The sequence below is a fragment of the Chrysemys picta genome, chromosome 6 (assembly GCF_011386835.1).
Source record: "Chrysemys picta bellii isolate R12L10 chromosome 6, ASM1138683v2, whole genome shotgun sequence".
NCBI lineage: Eukaryota > Metazoa > Chordata > Testudines > Emydidae > Chrysemys > Chrysemys picta.
In genome coordinates this window covers 12,570,218-12,589,504 of record NC_088796.1, presented here as the reverse complement: position 1 = coordinate 12,589,504, position 19,287 = coordinate 12,570,218, and the positions used below count along the sequence as shown (strand labels likewise).

The window sequence follows — 19,287 nt, the reverse complement described above, 5'->3', positions numbered from 1 at the left end:
TGTGTGTGTGTGTGTGTGTACATACACGTACAACCCATTAGTGATCTCGAAAGATGGACTGAGTGGGTATGAGCAGTATGTGAAAAGGTTAGAGCGAAGGGGGAATCTTGCCCTTGTCAGCGAAGCCATCATTACATGCCAGGGGGAATCTGACAATTCTATCACCAACCCTGTAACTCTGTGCCTGTGTTTTTCAGCACCCTGAAGAGAGCTCTTGAAGTGTTTAAGCAACGTAAGTAACTGCTTAACATCATTCTTCGTATTTGTCAAGAAATCCGGCTGCATTGGCGACTGTGGACGACAGTTTGAAAAAAGTATATACAAAAGTCTGCAAACCTGTACAGTCGTTTGCCTTAGAAATAGACTGTAAAATCCGATTAGCTGGGGGTACAGTGAGCTATTCCCATTTTTCATTCGTTTGTTTTCATCTCCTTGGCAGTTACTTTCACTCCATACTTTCTAGGAGCATAGTGCCCTTATAGGATGCACAGCGCTGTTACCTTCAGAGCATTTTACAAACCTTAACCAATGAAGCCTCACAAAGACGCCCTGTGGGCAGATCAGAGAGGGAAGTGTAATCTATGGTTCATAAACTGCGAAGCTGTTGCAGAGAGAGATGAACTGACTTGCTTAAACCCCCCCATCAGTTGGAAGCATTGTTAGTCATAGAGTCCCTCCCCACCCCCCCAAAAAAACGTAATTTGCATTATACTTACTGGGTCCCTGAGAAGCTAAACATCTAAATAGATCAGATAAAGTCCTGGAGGGAAGAGCAGGGATGTGCCAGAAAGCAACCTGACTTGCTGAGCAGTGTGGTTTAGCACATACCCTGTTTGAGCTTTTGATTTGTCTAATGTCTTTGATGGGAGTGTGGGGAGTCTAAGAAGGGATTTGGAGGAGACGTATTAGTGCTATATTCAAAGTGCCTCCACTTCTGTATTCTGTTCAGCTTCATATCTCCTCCTGGTTGTCTGTATTTACATTTGTGGCTGTGCTCGGTTGTTCCATTTTGGCCCAAATATTTCGTGTCTTTCTCTGGCCTGCACCTAACCCCTTATCATCCTGTATGTAACAGCTCAATGTATTGCTTTGTCTGGTGGTGGAAAGAGAGAACTTGCTTACTGTGGTGGTTAATTTTTAACACTAGAGAAATAACTGATCTGATATGAGAAGAAGAGCTCTGCGTAAGCGCCAAAGCTGATCTCTCTCTCACCAACAGAAGCTGGCCCAGTAAAAGATATTACCTCACCCACCTTGTCTCTCTTCTAGCCCTGTCAGTCCCAGGACACAACAACGCGGCGTGATTTGATAGGAAACATTTCTTTCGCGTATCAAAGAGACTAGTTAAACTACAGTGAAGTGCTGATTGGAAATTTTCTGATGAAACCAAAGTTTAGTTGGAAAATAACAATTCAGCAGACTGAAGTGTTTAACCAGCTCTATTACAGGTTAGATGAAACTTTCATAGGGACACGGGGAGCTTTCTACTGGAAACCTGCCTGTTTTCCTGCTGGGCTGCTGGGAAGCCCTTGTTCCAGGGTCCACAGCTCTGGGACAATCCCACCACGCAGACTGCTCGGGGCCTACTGGGCTCCACACTATGTGACAGAGACTCAGGCAGCCTTGTGAGTCCCAGCTGGAGCCAGGGACTCCAAGGTCCCCGCTGTGGAGCGGGGAGTCAACGACTCAAGAGCCTGGGCTCCAGTGACCGCTTTGGGACAGCCCCTCCATGTCAGGCCTTCCAGACTCCCTGCTTGGAGCCAGGAATATGAAAATGCTTGGTGCTGTGGGTCTAGTAGCAGTGTGGTTCCCAGCTCCACAGCCTGGAAGCCCTGAGAACCATGGCTCTAGGTGGGGCTCATCAGGGCTTCTAGGCTTCCTGCCGCAGACCTGGGAGCCTGCAATTCCTGGAACCAGCTTCCAGTGTCGGTGGCTCTGGGCCAGATGGCTTGGGCTTGGGCTGAAGAGCCCAGGGCTTCCAGACTCCTGGGCCAACTGGCTCCCTGGGCTGCCCTCCCTGAATAGCACCTGTTTTGTATCTAAAAGGCCACATTTCAGTGTTTCCCAGATGCAGGTATTTGTGGTTTGTCAGTTAGCAAAATATATCAGTAAATTCTGAATCAGAGAGAAACAAAATTCTCAAATACCAAAACTTTTTGTGAGCTGAAACCCAGAGTTTTGGCCAGCTCTCATGCTGTTTACTGTTAAGTTGTTTTCCTTGTGTGTGTCCAATGGGCCTGATTGGCATTCCATTTAACAATCGTATAAAATCAGGGGTAACTCCCTCGACTTCAGTGATGTTACACCAGTGGGAAAACTGGCGTGACAGGTTAGAGAATTGAACAGTAAAGTTGAACCTACAGGAAGGTTTTTGGTGTACTTCATGCTGCTCCGTTCTAAGCACATTCCAACCACTACTGGAGAGCTTGGAAGTCTCTTTCTAGAGACAAACTTGTCTCTTAAGAACAGTTGAGGTTAATTTGAAGTAACTGGCCTGATAGAGCCACTAATGCAGCCTTGGGGTCCTAACGTGCATTTTAAAACTGGCTGGCACCAGGTGGACAGGGCAGTTATTTTCGTGATAACTGTTTCTTTCCCGGCAGATACTCTGAAAGGGAGGAAGCTGGTGGCGCAAGAATAGCAGTGCTGGCATTTCAACACCCATTATTAGAAGTGAAAGAGGCTGAAAAGAATGTGACAACACAATAGTGTTGCCGGAAATCTGTGGTGCTCTAGGTACGGCACGCTTGTCACTATGCTGCAGGCGCTCGGCGTGTCCTGGCGTCCGTAGGGCGAGAACTGCAAGCAAGCTGGCGTCTGTTAGAGCAGGGCAGGGAAAGGCAATTCCGTTTTGTGGGAGATTTTTGATATTTCGAAACTTGTTTCTGAATCAGAATGAAACCAAAACAGAAATTTTGAAATTTGCTGCCAAATGGAATGGAGCGCCAGCCTCCAGGCAGTCTGCCAGGCGGGCTGCGATCCTGGAGGCTGAGTTCCCCAGCAGCCCACCAGCTGGGTTGCAGAGGAGCTAGATGGGGGAAGCTGGCAGGAAATCAGGCAGGTTTCTGTCCTCACTTTGTTGAAATCGAACCATGTCTGTGAAATGTTTAGATAAATCTTCAAATTCTGATGAAAAAAATGTTTTGTCAGCCTCTTCCTGACCAGCTCTCCTGCCTCTGACTAGGACCCTACCAAATTCACGGTCCATTTGGATCAATTTCACTGCTGGAGGGTTTTAAAATTGGTCAGTTTCACGTTTTCAGATGTTTACATCTGAAATTTCATGGTGTTGTAATGGTGGGGTTCCTGACCGAAAAGGAGGTTATTGGGGAAGGGGAGGTCACAAAGCTTATATAGGGGGGGTCACGGGATTGCCACCCTCACTTCTTCTGTGCTGCCTCCAGAGCTGGGCTCGGAAGGTACAGCCATGGAGCTTCCTGCAGCCAGGGGAGGTCCCAGAAGTGGGTCTGATCTCCCCCCAAGAGCGCCATGCAGGGGAAGAGGGAGTCCCATCCCTCTCCAGGCCGGTGGACTAGTAGCTGGAGCAGTTGAACAGTAGAAGCCTCTCCAATAGCTAGATTTACAGGAGAGGTCTGATTTCATGGTCCGTGACGTGTTTTTCACGGCTGTGAATTTGGTAGGGCCCTACCTATGACACACAGATGCACAATGCTGATTACATCCAATAGAGGGCAGTGGCGCACCCCCCCCAAGCCAGGTCATTGTAATGTCTTCGTAGAGGCTAGTGCTGCTGTCATGTAGCATGCTGGCCTTTCAACATTTTCCTGGTTTTGAACTGCACTGGGTGAAAAATCTAAGGGGGCAGCAATTCACTTGAAAACAATTACATCCAATTATGTCAGTTAAAACCCAGCCTTTGTGGTCCACCCCGTGCTGTTTTGTTCAGCAGTCTAAAGCAGTGATACTCAGACCTCAGTGGACCAGGAGCCAAATTAGGGTTCAACATTGCCCAAAAGAGCCACAGTCGTGTGAATTCATTGTTTCGTTTACTATAGTACTATTCATATGTAAACACGACGACAGGGAAATATTTAGTTTATATATAGATATTTATTCTCACAGCAAATAAGTTGATAACTTAGTGCAAGTTAATCACTTGATTGGTTTAATGACACAGTAAAAGCATCCTGATTGATTAATAATTAAATGACACAGTGATTTAATATCATGTGTTGCAAAGAGCCGCAGGAGACGCATTAAAGAGCCGCTCGCGAGGCGCAGCTTGTGTATCGCAGTCTTACCCTAACTTCCCACAAAACTCTGCCGGTGCACCTGGCTCCTGACCCGTTGCGCCCCCGACTCTTCCAGTCCTGGAAGTCTTGAACAGAAGCTGTCAATTGTCAGAGTTCTGGGTGTAGTTCTGTATAGTGCCCTCTGGGACAAAACAAAACTTTCATCTAAACAACAAGGAGTCCGGTGGCACCTTAAAGACTAACAGATTTATTTGGGCATAAGCTTTCGTGGGTAAAAAAACACTTCTTCAGATGCATGGAGTGAAAATTACAGACTCAGGCATTATATACTGACACATGAAGAGAAGGGAGTTACCTCACAAGTGGAGAACCAGTGTTGACAGGGCCAATTCAATCAGAGTGGATGTAGTCCACTCCCAATAATAGATGAGGAGGTGTCAATTCCAGGAGAGGCAAAGCTGCTTCTGTAATGAGCCAGCCACTCCCAGTCCCTATTGAAGCCCAAATTAATGGTATAAAATTTGCAAATGAATTTTAGTTCTGCTGTTTCTCTTTGAAGTCTGTTTCTGAAGTTTTGTTTGTTTGTTTTTTGTTCAAGAATAGTGACTTTTAAATCTGTTGTAGAATGTCCAGGGACATTGAAGTGTTCACCTACTGGCTTTTGTATGTTACCATTCCCGATGTCCGACTTGTGTCCATTTATTCTTTTACGTAGGGCTTTCACCTGTAAGCCAGGGGACCTCTAACCCCAGGCAAGGCCAATACCCAGTCAAGGGGGTTCATAATAAAATGAAACCCATCTTGAGTCTTTTATTTTCTGATTCAGGGTTCATCAATGGGAGCTGTGGGTGCTCAAAGCTTCTGAAAATCAGGTGCTAGGTGTTTCAAATTGGGCCCTTCCAAATCCGTGGACACCGCACTAAAGGGCTGGTGTTCACTGCAGCTTGAGGTATAACTCAAGTGTTGCCTCTAACTGGACTCCTGTTCATATACAAAAGTCTCTAGCTGAGTTAGGTGGTGCCATTTAGCTGGCCTGTGAGAGGGCGTGGGTGAAGCTTGAGTAATGTAGTGGGGACACAGCTCCTGGCTACAGCTCAATTTTGAGCCTAGGTTATCACTCTGCTAATGCAGTTGCTCTGCACTGTTAATCAGATCTTGAGTGTTATTTCGCAGTGTGTGGCTGCTCTTACTTGAGCTAGGCTAATTTGAGAGGAGTAACTCAAGCTAACTGTTGCCGTTATCTAAATCTAGTCCTTCACCTGTCTCTGCCTCAGTTTATCGATCTGTAAAGTGGGCGTAATAGGCTGACCTACCTTACAGGGATGTTCCTAGGGTTTGATGTCTATGAAGCATGGTGCAGCTAAAGCTGGGCAAATAACTGATTTTTCAGTTTATTGGCAGTTACCAAAAAAAAAAAAAAAAAAAAAAAAAATCAGACCGAATCTGAAAATTTCCAAAAAAAGGTCACAAAAGTCCACAAAAATGCCACTGTGGGTTGAACTAAATGTTTTGTTCAACCCAGAATGAACTGGTTCATTTCCGGGCACATTGTCCACGTAAAAAGCAAAGGAAACGAAGGGTTAGATTCACCAAACAACTTGCCCGTTGGCCAGGGATACAAACTTGGGTCTCACAGGTAAGTGCTCCAATCACCAGCTGTTGAGTTAGTCTCACTTTTTCTCTCTCTCTGGCCCAGTGACTATTCATGTATTTTATACACAGTAACAGTTTCAACAGAGGAGATTGAGAGAGCCCCACATTAGGCTGTCCCATACCCAGTAGTTGGGGCACTCCCCTACAGTGTGGGAGACCTACATTAAACTCTCTTCTCCACATCAGCAGAGGGGGGGATTTGAACCTGTCTCCCACATCCCAGGTGATTGCTTGGCTCTAGTTGAAACTCTCCGAGAAGGTGTTTTAGAAATGCTGCCTAGTGTTGTGGTAGATAACACAAGTGACTCCAGTCAAGACCGTCTTTGTGAGCATGTGGGTTTTTTGTTTCCTCACTTGCAGAGGTAGATGGCGTAGGGCAGAGTCACATTCAGTTGGCCCAGACCCTTCGGGAAGAGGCAAGGAAGATGGAGGACTTCAGGGAAAAGCAAAAACGTCATCAGAAAAAGGTCAGGAGTTGGGAAGGCGTCCCGTGATTCTGTGAGCTGGAATCTGGCCAGAATGCCAGGATTAAAACCTTAACTTCTGCAAATGGTGCTGTGGGATCTTTAATGACCCCAAACGGCCAGCTCCTTAGCTTTCCACCTGGGCCTGGGAGCTGTGAAAGAGCCCAAGCTTTCCTGTTCGGTGTATATGCTGGCTGCTGGGGTAAGGGTTTTCTTTCTCTGACCCTCCCCTTCCCTCGCCCGTGAACTCCCTGCTGCTCTGGGAAGTCCAGAGTTCATTCCTAAATGCTGTCACTGCATCAGAGTGCATGAGTGTGGTGACTTACAACTTCCTCATTCAAGCTGCATGTGTTTGCCTTTGGGTTCCTACGCTTCCTTTTAGGAAAAATAGATCCTTTTTGTATTTTCTGTCCATCGAAAGCTGCGCCTGGGCCCTTTCTGCTCCCTGAGCTTCAGATCTTGGCAAGATATCTTTACAACGTACGATTGCTTTTAACGGGGCAGCTGTGGTCTCTGGCCAGGTTTTCAGACACACACAGTACCCAGTAGTTGCCTTTGTTCTCACTGTGGGCTGGAATACATCTAGGGTGACCAGACAGCAAGTGTGCAAAAATCGGGCCAGGGAGTGGAAGGTAATAGGAGCCTATATACGAAAAAGACCCAAAAATCGGGACTGTCCCTATAAAATCGGGACATCTGGTCACCCTAAATACATCTGAAAATCAAGCCCTTACTGGGCTGTATTATGTGCAGGATCCAGGGAAGCTGGGTTCTATTCCTGACTCTTTCCTGTGGGGCTTTGGGCCAAGCCACTTAACTCCTCTGTGTCTTAGTTTGCCCTCTGTCTGTAAAAGGAAGGATAACAATAGTTAATCAGTAGTTAAAGTTTATACCAAACAGGAGGGAGAGGGCTCACCGAGGTTGCCAGACCTCGTGAATAGGGCCCTACCAAATTCACAGTCCATTTTGGTCAATTTCATGATTTCAGCTATTTAAATCTGAAATGTCAGGTGCTGTAATTGTAGGGAACCTGACCCAAAAAGGAGTTTGTGTGTGTGGGGGGGTTGCAATGTTATTGCAGGGGGGTTGCACTATAGCTACTCTTACTTCTGCGCTGCTGGTGGTGGTGGCGCTGCCTTCAGAGCTGGGCAGCTGGAGAGCGGCGGTGGCTGGCCAGGAGCCCAGCTCTTAAGGCAGCGCAGAAATAAGGGTGGCAATACCGTGACCACCCTAAAATAACCTTGCAAACCCCCCCCCCCCCCCCCGCGCAACTCCCTTTTGGGTCAGGAGCCCCAATTTGAGAAACGCTCGTCTTCCCTGTGAAATCTGTATAATATAGGGTAAAAGCACCCAAAAGACCAGCTTTCACGGGGGGAGACCAGATTTCATGGTCCGTGACACATTTTTTCTGGCCGTGAACTTGGTAGGGCCCTAGTCATGAAGGGTGTTGGTCATGTGATGCAGTATATTGTTATGAGATTTGCTGGTCTCACATTGCTGAGATGTTGTCTGACACACACAAGGCAGGACTTGAACTGGGAACCTATCACCTGTCCTAGCCGCTAAGCTCCTCGGCAGCTTTCGTCCTTGCGGGGCTCCTGGGGCTGGAGGGTGCACTAATGCAGGTGTTGTTCCCTTCACAGCTGGAGCTTGTAATGGATGCTATTCATAAAAATAGGAATTTGCAGTACAAGAAAACAGTGGAGGTAAGTGGCTCCTATCATCTGGTTCTTACAGGCCACAGATCTGTAGCATGCAGGCACATTAGAAATATAACACTGTCTGTGTTACCTACAATAGTTTTGTGTTGGAATGGTTAAACAGTGGGAATCGTATTTGCATGTGCACACGTCCTGTGTCCAAGCACTGACGCTGACTAAGCCACCAAATCTTTTCATTGTCTTTGTATTTACTGTATTTTTGTTCTGCACCTGGTGAGTGACATGCAGACCAGGAGCTACAGAGCAAATGCAAAGAGTGTGGGAGGAAAATGAATGTGGGGCCAGCTGTGTTATTCAGGCTGTGATGTGGGTAATCAAATCTCATGCTTCAGGACATAAACCAATCTCGGGTCAGGAAGGAAAGGTGTCCTTACATACGCAGCATTGCACAGTTGGCTGCCTTCATTTGAGGGGCTTGTCTTCCTTTGAAGCATCAGTTGTTGGTGGCTACCAGAGGCAGGATACTGAACTGAAGTTCCAGTAATGTATGTGGCAGATCCTGTAGAATCCTTAACGTGAGTGCAGGATTTGATCCAACAGTTTAGTGTGTGTGTTGTGTTGCATTTCCTACTCGCTTACATACCCACCTCTCTCCTAGGCAAAGAGGCTGTATGAGCAGCGATGCAGGGATAAAGATGAAGCGGAACAGGCCGTGCACCGCAATGCAAACCTTGTAACACAAAAGCAACAAGAAAAGGTAACACAGGGAGGGTGAAAGGAAGGCACTTTTCCTGTCCTGCTTTAGGTACTGTTCAACAACTAAATCACCTCCAGGAAAAAATACCATTAAGAACATAAGAACAGCCATACTGGGTCAGACCAAAGGTCTATCTAGCCCAGTATCCTGTCTACCGACAGTGGCCAATGCCAGGTGCCCCAGAGAGAATGAACAGAACTGGTAATCACCAAGTGATCCATTCCCTGTCGCTCATTCCCAGCCTCTGGCAAACAGAGGCTAGGGACACCATCCTGGCTAATAGCCATTGATGGACCTATCCTCCATGAACTTATCTAGTTCTTTTTTGAACCCTGTTATAGTCATTTTAGAACTAAAGATAGTGGCTACAGTTTCTAAGAAACCTGCCAAACAGGGACCCTGAACCTGCAGTTGGATTTACACAGGAGAGCCCCCTTTCACTGCACGGAAGCTCTGATAGCAGAATCACCAGGAGTTCAAAGGTGGTTCTGGGTACTTGGTAGCTAGCTGAAGGCCTGATGGTTGACAGCCAGCATGGAAGACTTGAACCATTAGTGAGGAATCACTGACACAGAGCTTGGGCGGGGGGGGGGGGGGAAATCTGGGTTGGTGGTTTGACTTCACCCACTGGTTAGGGATGGATTTGCAGGATAGAAATGAGGCCCAATCTTACTTTCTCTGCAGTGTTTGTGGGTTGAGCTGCTGTCTCACAATGACCTCTTTATCTTTCTGTTTTTCAGCTGTTTGTAAAGTTGGCTCAGAGCAAGTCAGCTCTGGAAGATTCTGGTGAGTGCTGATAACATGGAGTATCTGTTACATTTGGAGGGGCTGGGCCACGCTGGGGGCTGCAGGTAGGGAATGGGATGGAGAGGAACCCATTACACAAGTGCTGTATTGGGGTGACTGGCATAGACCTCCCTTTCCTAACACAGTAGGTCGCACAGTTATACGCTGGATACATTTGCCCCAGGAAGTCAAACGTTATGTCTTGATGGCTCATTGTCTCCTTGTGATGAGACCATGTCCCAGCTAGCGCTGATTGGAAATGTTTAGTTGAAACTTTTTTTTGATGGAAAATGCCATTTGTGTCATACTGGGAATAATTTTGGAATAACCGTTTTATTTGATTGTGACAAATATTTCAGCAGAAAAAAAATATTTTGAAATAAAAAGATTTCCATTTTGGAATATGTTTGTCTTGCAAAATGTCAAGAGTTTCTTGTTTGTGCGGCATTGTCTGGACTAGGACTGGCTGCAACTTGGAATTCCTGGTTTGCAGAAAATTTCAACACCTCGATTTCTTTTTGTTCTGATTCAAAAGGAAAACAGATATTTTTGAAATTTCCCACCAAATGGAATTTCTCAAAAATGTCAGTTTGGGGATTTTTTTTTTTGTTATTTCATTTTGGAATTTCAAAATATCATTTAGTATTTTGAGTTTTGAATATTTGTATAATGTTGTTTCATGACACGTCAGTGAAAGTAGTGCGTAATATTCACTACCACTGCTGTCATGTCATAATATGATATGATGTAATTGAAATATTCTATTTGTATTTGATCTTTTAACAATTAAGAGCAGCTGCTACTTAGAGCTGGTTGAAAGATCTTCGCTTTTCTAGGTGAAAGTGTCTCTGTTATAATTTAAACAATTTGATCCTTTGAAATGAGTTTGAAACAGGATACTGGGCTAGATGGACCTTTGGTCTGACCCGGTATGGCCTTTCTTATGTAAACTCATTTTACATGCTCTAGACCCAAATTAAACCCAGGGTCCAACATATTCTGATCACAGTGTTTAGAATTGTTTACCTGAGTCTTTCATGCATCCAGACCTGTGTGTTGTACATGTGATCAAATTGCTGTTGGATTTCCCTATCAGACAGACAATATCAGCTGAATGTTGGTGCGCTTGAGAAGATCAGGGAAGAATGGCAGAATGAACACACCAAAGCCTGCGAGGTAACACACCAAAGCCTGCCATCCATCCTAGAGATAATGGAGGATCTTAATGCTGCAACACTCTGTCTTTGAAATTGGGATTTCATTTCCTTCACTGCCAATGCTAGTGAGGGACCACAGTTGGCCTCTTCTGTTTCCTTATTGGTAAAACTTCCAGACGCTTCCCAATTAAACTTGCATGTGTCTGCCTCTTAGTGTCTGGATACAAAGCCCCCAAAATTGGCATTTAAAAGGAGGGAAATATATTGGAAAGCCTTCAAGTGTCAGCGTGCAAAATAGTGGCATTTTTTTGCGCTGGCGTCTTTGTATGCAAAGTGCTGCCATCTACTGGACGGAACCTTAGCTTATATAATACGATAATGGACAGGCTCAGGGAGATGAAGATTTGCCTTTATTACTTTATTTCTCTGAGCAGCCCATAAACTCTTTCCATATTCTATTCAAAGAAATGAGCTGCATGGTCTTATTGCTGTCACCTTTGTACTTTCCCTGAGGCTTGATGGCACTCCTTGTCAGGTCATATCTTACCTTATACTGCAAACCTTCTCAGCCAGGGATGTGTGGCCTGTTTCTCCTCTCACTTAGACTGGTATAAAATCAGGAGTAGCTCCTACAGCAGCATAACACGTGTCAGCGAGAGGAGAATCAGGCCCTTTGCACCACATGCATTTACGATGAGAGAGATGGATGGCACCAGACCGAGATTCATATCTAAGTTCTATCCCCAATTCAGCCAACAACTCCGTGCGACATCTTGGGCAAAGCTTGAGGTTTCCGACACACTTATGATCCTGTCACGTTGCTTAAGCATCAATATATTGCATTTTCTATCGGTGACACTGCTGTTCTAGGCAGAGCAGCAGGGTTCTATTCCCTTCTCTGCCACTGGCCTCCTGGGTAACCTCGGGCACGTCGTGCCATCGCGCTGTGCTTCAGTTTCCCATCTGTAAAATAGGGATGATGATACTGATGTCCTTTGTACAGTGCTCTGCGATCTCTGGATTAAAAAGGGCTCTAAAAGGGAGGTACTATTATGAATTCAGCTCAGCCCATTCCCTAATGCTGACCCCTTCTGCTCGTTCTTCCATTTTGCTTTGGTTTCTTAAGATGAAATGACCTGCCTGCGTGTGCTTTGCCCATCCAAAACTTGTCAATGGCTCAGTGTAATGAAAACCCATCGGCTGATAGTGAGGAGTGGTAAACAAAGATACACTTCCTCACATCAGTCAGGTTGTGTTGATTAGGCGCGCCAAGTACGGATGTTCTGCCGCAGGTCCATTACAAAAGGTCCTGCCGATTAAATGTGTGCTCTTGGTGAGAGGTTACTTGTTGTCCGTGGAAATGTGAAAAGGACTCTTCCTGGTGGAATGAATACATATTGAAGGGCAGACTTCAGAAGGTTTGGGCTCTGAGGAGCATCCAGACTGTTCCATGCGCATCGGAATGATCCAAACGTGGGTGTGGGTCTGGGTGTAGGGATGAGAGCAGTGGCCTGGGATCACTAAATCAAGGGGTGACCAAACAGTGCATTGGCTAGCTGGCTTGCCTCCCCACTGTCCGCAGGTGTCAGCGTCTGGAGTCAGTCCTCCCACCACGGTGCAACAGGACCTAATAACCTGACTGAGCTTCCCTTTTAAGTTTAGCCTGCAACTTTTGGCCATCCGATGTTTTAGGAAGGATGATCTCACTTAAGGTGGGCTGTGTGTGGATGAGATGGGGCCAAAGGGAAAGTTGAAGACTCATCTGGAGGGGAAGGGGTCCCTTCAGAAAATGTGCAAATCCTGAGGGAGCAGAGTGCCGGGATCAACTGGACCTGGTGGATCCTGCCTTGATGCAGGCTTCTGTTTAATACCATGTAGTGCTGGCTGTTAATCTATTTTTCTCATAAAGAATCAAGGATGGTAGCAGTTAGAGATGGAAAAGACTCATTAGACTAAGCCCAGCCCCATATGAAGGTAGGATAGACTCCCCCAGAGAGGGATGATTAAGGCCAAAATGCCAAGAAGTGGTGAAGTTAGACCCAAGGTCAGGTCATTGCTTAGAACGTTTGAAAGGACTAGCAAAGCACTAGGATGGGTCCAATATGGCCCAAACCTGTATTGGCAGGGAGGTCACCTAGATGATGTATGTCTTCCCCTTTTCCAACTTCCACGACTAATCCCAGCTGGCTGGGAACGTGGCCGTTAGTTATTTTGTTAACATACCCTGACTTGCCTCCCTGTATCTCTTCAGTTCCTTGAGAGCCAGGAGTACGAACGGATAAACTACTTCCGCAATGCGCTGTGGCTACACCTTAACCAGCTCTCTCAGGAGTGCGTCCAGAGTGATGAGGTAGGTCTGAAAAACCCAAGCCCCTCCAAACCTTTTATTTGCCGAGCAGAAGGGGAAGGTTCTTCACTCGCATTGCACTGTCTTCACTGCTGTTGTTACCTGGGCTTGCTATCTTCAAGCTAATTCAGGTAGGGTGGTCTGCACACAGCTTTAGCTTTGTTGATATTCTCATAGATAATCCCACAGATAGCAATAACGAACACCCAGTCAATAGTGTGGAACAGGATTTGAAATCCTGTCTCCAACGAAGTCAATGGCAAAAGCTCCCATTGCTTTTATTGGGCCCAAGATTTTCACCTCTTGTATTATTGACACTTATTTTGCTGATGCAAATTATATCCTTTCTCCTTCCAGAAAGACAAATTAATTTTTGTTTCTGCACTTCATGCTTTTTTAAACCCCCCCCCCCTTTTTTTTTTTTTTCCTTTTTACAGAGATACGAAGAAACCCGGAGGAGTCTAGAAATGTGCAGCATCGAGAAGGATATCGAATTTTTTGTCAATTTCCGTAAAACCGGAAGTATGCCCCCAGGTAACTGCTTGATGTAGGTTTTCTAAGCGGTGTGGCCATCAGCATTCTGTACAGCTTCTCGGCTCTAGTAAGGGTATGGGTTTTATTAAACAAAGCTTGGTGCAGAAAGCAATCACGCTTGATGGTTCTGGTTCTGTGTTGGTCTCAAAATGAAGCCTGTTTCTAGAGTGGCATCCTTGCACCGGGATAGCAGGCAATTGCCACCAGACCCTGAAGAGAACTCAAACCTCATTTCTGTAGGCTTTGGTTTCTAATAATACAGTTTTTTCAGCGTGGAAGGGATGGAGCTGAAGAAGGAATTTGCATCTCCCGTTGTGCAGATGTGATGCTGTACATTGCATGCCAACGGCTCACAAAAACATTTTTTACAGCTGACTTGTATTTCCACCCCCCCAGCTCCTGTGGTCTATGAAAATTACTATAACACACAAAGAAATACAACTTCAACAAGAAATCAGGCCCCAGCACCTGGGATAGGGAGGTAAGAATAAATAAACCCACCACAAACCAAATAATAAAAGCAATGGCCTGGCTATTGGGAACCTATAGGTTAAAAATGGGTGTTGCTTCTTTAAGTCTTTTAGAACTGTTGAGATCTTAGGTTCTTTCAGGGTCCCATAGAAGTTGGTGGGAGTTGGGGTATGTGGTCAGCGGGGAGGCAGGGCAGGTTGGGAATTTTGCCTGGATTGAGTCTCCCTCTGTACCAGGAAACCCTCTCAGATCTTGGGCATTGGTTTGCCACCTCCTTTGCTCCCTAGCCCGTCCCTGCTGCTGGAAACCTTCCTGCATTCCTTGCATGGCTCCCTTCTCCCCATGTTTGTCTGGGGAGGGCTGGATCATCTAAGAACCCATGCTCATGTGGGCAAAGGAGAGAAGCTGCACTGGGAGAGCAAGGGAATCTGCTGACCAAAGAGGGGAGTTGGGCTCTGGATGAAGGACGGGTCTGCTGTGGGGAGAGAAAAGGAACTGAGAGCACCCTTGTCATCACTGAAGACTAATGTCCATGGCTGCTTTGCAGTAGGAGTCAGTCACAATAATAACTACCTGATAGCTGGGGTTGGAATACTGAACTGTCTAAATGATGGCATGTTTGTGCGTGAAGCCCCACGGTTCACACCGTGAAGGGCTGTGGCTAGCCACCGCTTTTCTTCCCCACCCCACCACAAAAACTACCCTCTGGTGGGACGGGGGCTGCCTGGTTCTTGCGTCTTGTCCGCTGCTAATGACATTGCAAGAGATTAATAATATGGCACACTTTGAAACTGGGACATTGCAAACCTCAAACCAACCAAAGTTCTCGGCACTCACAATCTACCAGAAATGCCATGTGGGGCCGGGCAAGAGTTGAATAATATGAAAGAATCAGATTATTTAGCAACAAAGAGACAAGTGTTGTCTTGTTTGTTTTTGTGCAGGAGAGGACCATTACCAATCCCTGTGAGTGGGCCAGGTGAGTTACACCAAGTCATTCTAGAAATCACACATTTTAAAGCATTTTTTTGTGCAACCCTCTCTGTATTTCCATTTTTGCGGGTGTTGCAGGTTCTGTGTGTAATTCCACTGCCATGTAAATATTGGTGATCTTGCCTGGTTCTCATATCCCCCTGATCATTCTAGCCATTGGGGGGAGGGATAGCTCAGTGGTTTGAGCATTGGCCTGCTGAACTCAGGGTTGTGAGTTCAATCCTTGAGGGGGTCATTTAGGGATCTGGGGCAAAATTCTATCGGGATTGATCCTTCTTTGAGCAGGGGTTTGGACTAGATGACCTCCTGAGGTCCCTTCCAACCCTGATATTCTATGATATCTCTGAAAATGTTGTTCCAGGCACCTGTAAGCTTCTGTTAGAAATAGAAGGTGACATCATGGCTCCATTGAAGTCAATTAGAGTTTTGCCACTGATTTCAATGGGGCCAGGAGTTCACCCAGCAAGAAGTTCCAACCAAAGTCCTGGATATGGACAGTCCTGAGAAGGCAAGATCTGGACCTGAAAGGCTGCAGCTTGGGCTCTTCTCTACTTGGGAACCATCAATTTTGTTATTTGCAGTGTGGCCTAGCAGATGGGGCCCTGGACTGGGACTCAGGAGATCTGGGTTCTGTTCTTGGCTCTGCCACTTCCTATTGGGTGACCTAGATCAAGCGCTTTATCTCTGTCTGCTTCTGTTTCCCCAACTGTAAAAATGGGGATAATGCTAGCAACCTCTTTTGTAAAGTGCTCTGAGCTTTATGGATGAAAAGTGCTATGTAACAGCCAAGTGTTACTATTGTGATTTCTATATTACAGGTGACCCTGATTACGCTACGATTGATGGTTACAGTTTAATACATCACTAGCCTGAGCTGTAAGTATTTTCATTCTGAAAAGGAATTACTTGGGGCCTGCGTTAGCCCCACCAGTGAGGTGTAGGGTCTAGTCCTCACCAGCATGTTGTGCACTAACTGCCCCGGGGAGACCCTGCTAGTGTGCACTCAGAGGTCCCTAGTGTGTTAATGTAGTCCGGTTTCAACTATGTCAGTGCTCACTAGGGAACTTTTAGTGCGTGTCAGCAGGGTCCACACAGCCCAGTTAGTGCACGTCACACTTGTGCGGACTGACACGCTGCACAGACAAAGTGCAGGGCACAGTTGTATAGTTAGGAGAGACAGTTAGGAAAGAGAAATCTAGGCTGGATATCTGGGAAAACTTCCCAAAGGTGAGATTGCATAGGTTGTGGAATAGTGTCCCATGGGAAGAATTGAAGGTCCCATCCTTTGGTATTTTAAAAGCCGCTCGGACGCCCGCCCGAACTGCCGAAGCAAAAAAACAAAAGCGCTCCTCCTGCTGCGCACCCCCAAGGATCCCATTGCGCACTCCCCTTTGGAGACCACTGCTGTAGTGGAACAATCCTGCCTAGGTTGGGAGGGGGACTGGATGATCTAGCTGGCTGCTTTTCCTCCCATCATTACATTTGTCTACGTTTCTTTCACTGAAATATTGACTCTTACAATTCCATCCTCTTCTCCAGGGTCTCAAAGCTGCTTGCCCAGTAGTGCCACTGAGTGCAAAAATTAGTCGTCTGATCCACCCATCCGAGACCGTGTATTCAGTTGCAATTCCAGCATCGGGCCCAGTGATACAGCATGGAACTGTTTCTTCTTTTAAAAAATATTTTGAAACTTTAGGGTAATTATTTTGTATGTTTTGAGGATCCACACGAGGTCCAACAAGGTCCCTCTTCCTTCACGGCGACAAACTACACGGGCTGATGTCCTATTTTCAAGGTCAGAAAGGAGGACGTTGAATCTCTGAATAATATTCGCTGATCCAATGGAATCTCCCCTATCAATAAGAGAGGCTTGTGTTCTGGTGTTGGTGGCAGTTCTTTGTGATGTGCAAACCTCAACTCTGTGTGGAAGACTCTAAAGGATTTAAAAAAAAAAAAAAAGAATCTCTGCTCACCATGACGACTGAGAATTCACATGTGCCACCGTCGTGCTGCCAATGGGAATCATGTGCAGTGCTTTGGGCATGCCGGGGCGTGTGCATAGTACACAGGTCAAAGTAAGGTTTGGGTCTGGTACGCTTAATTTTCACCAGGGTGATTAAGATCATAGCCTAGCCCTAATTGTGGGAGTGTTCATTAGACTGCTTACTCACGGCAACGCTGAGAGTTAGAACTCGAGAGGTATTTATATGGCTGTACTGTGCATTTGCGCCAGGCTACGCAGTGACGTTGGAAGAAGTTGATTCATATCCTGTCTCTATCTATCACGCTTCAGGAGCCTGTTTGGATGACATGAATGGTCCATTGACTTCAATATGGGTTCTGATGAGAGGAAGGTGAACAAGTTATGGCCCTTCAGTAGTTACCTCCCTCCCTTCCCTGGTTCTACTGTGGCATAGCAGTACAATACAAAACCATCCTTGCAGGTCCAGGCTGGTGCCCCCTCCATTCTTCTTGAATAACTGGAGGACATGAGCTGGCCCCCTGGAGAGGTACATCCGAAGGCAGGGCTTGCCGCTGTTCAGCTATCCACCACTTAGCCTGCCCTCGACAGATTCTGCAAACTCCAATCAGGCTAATCTGTGTGAGCAGCTGGACTCTTGGGTGCATTTTTTTGACCAGGACCCAGAGTCAGAACCTCGTGAGGTTTTGCCCATTGGAGGACAGTGTCAGCTGCTTCTTCTATCTTTTGTGTTCCACTGTCCAATACGCTTGAAAATAAAAGAAATAATATTTTCTTATTGCCTTTTCCTGTCTCCATTTAGCAAACCTTTCCCCACGCCCCCCATTTCTTGGGGTCTGATCCTGCTCCCATTGAAGTCAATGGCAGAATTCCCATTTGTTATCAATGTTGTGGGATCTGGCTCTTTCGTTTCTAATAAAGCACAAACTAACTTGGTTACTGTTGTTGGCCTAGCTGCAAAGCTCATTTCCTGACCAGCACTTCCCCAGCCTTCATGTCCATGTCCATCTCCATTGGCTGTTACCTGTCAGGTGCACAGACACTGATGAAGTCTGCCCATTTGTGTGTAGCTCTTGATGCGAGCGTGTGCAGGTTTCAGTTTCTTGCTGTAGAGGAACAGGGATGATTCTGCATCAAATTGTGTCTGAGCTATGTGTGACTTTGTACAAACCTAGGGAATGTCGCTTTGTTTCCTTGTGTGGGAAAGACCCGAATGTGATAAGTGAGATTTGAATTCTGCCCTGCTACATTTTAATGATCTGTATGAAATGCACAATTAGAGGAATATGTTGTCTTATAAAAAAAAACGTTAAATATCCTGATATAATTTTATATTGTAGATTATTTTTAATCTCAATCTCTCTCTATATATATTTATTTCAGATTTGAGGCTTGCATACTGAACATGTAATTATATATGCTCTAAAATAAACTTCAAGCTGGGGGGGTGAATTTGCTCTCCGTCCTGCATGTAAAGGCCTGGACAGATGGGTTATAACCACAAGTACAATGTGCAGGCAGGAGGCATTGAAGATTACAGAGCTCTGCTACTGCACCTTTTTTCCTGATCTAACCTCTCTCTGCTCTGCCAGTCCCAGTCCTCCCTTTGGATCTTGGTCCTACACTACAGCCCCCTACTCTTTCAAATCTCACCCCCTCCCCCCAAGTTATAAATTAATGGAGATATCCCATCTCCTAGAACTGGAAGGGACCTTGAAAGGTCATCAAGTCCAGCCCCCTGCCTTCACTAGCAGGACCAAGTACTGATTTTGCCCCAGATCCCTAAGTGGCCCCCTCAAGGATTGAACTCACAACCCTGGGTTTAGCAGGCCAATGCTCAAACCACTGAGCTATCCCTCCCCCCATCGATGTTTCCCAACCCAATCGATCTGAAGTATTAATTGAGCGCTGGTCATTGTAGCATGTAAGTGCTGGTCTGTGTTCCTCTTCTGCTGGGCCTTTGATGCAAACTTGCCAATGCAGCACAACCCTCTATGCTATTCCAGTCCTGGGTCTCCAAAACCATTCGGCCAGTGCACCTCAATGCTCACCTTGAGCTTGTTGGGGTATAGACTTCTGCTTTCCTCCCGTTCTGGAATGCGAAGCCACTAGCACATATACTGTGTCTATTCCAGTGCAAGACCACCTACAGATGTATGGAACTTCAGTGACTGGATCTCCATATATGATGGCCCATTGGGCAGACTCTGTTTTTTCTCTTGCCTCAGTTTGGGGAGGGAGTGGGGGTGGGAAACTGATACCACAGGTT

At 46.2% G+C, this 19,287-nt stretch overlaps 1 protein-coding gene across 2 annotated transcripts in view; it reads left to right on the top strand.

Moving 5' to 3' along the window:
* PSTPIP2 (proline-serine-threonine phosphatase interacting protein 2) overlaps window positions 1–17,796 on the top strand; it is a 55,348-nt gene extending 37,552 nt beyond the window's left edge. For both annotated transcript variants that reach the window (XM_065598695.1, XM_065598694.1), the window contains exons 4-15: window positions 198–232; window positions 6,228–6,334; window positions 7,975–8,037; window positions 8,651–8,749; window positions 9,490–9,535; window positions 10,632–10,711; window positions 12,944–13,042; window positions 13,477–13,573; window positions 13,970–14,054; window positions 14,989–15,023; window positions 15,856–15,913; window positions 16,577–17,796. In XM_065598695.1, coding sequence (XP_065454767.1) covers window positions 198–232; window positions 6,228–6,334; window positions 7,975–8,037; window positions 8,651–8,749; window positions 9,490–9,535; window positions 10,632–10,711; window positions 12,944–13,042; window positions 13,477–13,573; window positions 13,970–14,054; window positions 14,989–15,023; window positions 15,856–15,905 — 796 coding nt within the window. In that variant the 3' untranslated portion in view covers window positions 15,906–15,913; window positions 16,577–17,796. The remainder of the gene's footprint in view (window positions 1–197; window positions 233–6,227; window positions 6,335–7,974; window positions 8,038–8,650; window positions 8,750–9,489; window positions 9,536–10,631; window positions 10,712–12,943; window positions 13,043–13,476; window positions 13,574–13,969; window positions 14,055–14,988; window positions 15,024–15,855; window positions 15,914–16,576) is intronic.
* Window positions 17,797–19,287: the final 1,491 nt, after the last annotated feature.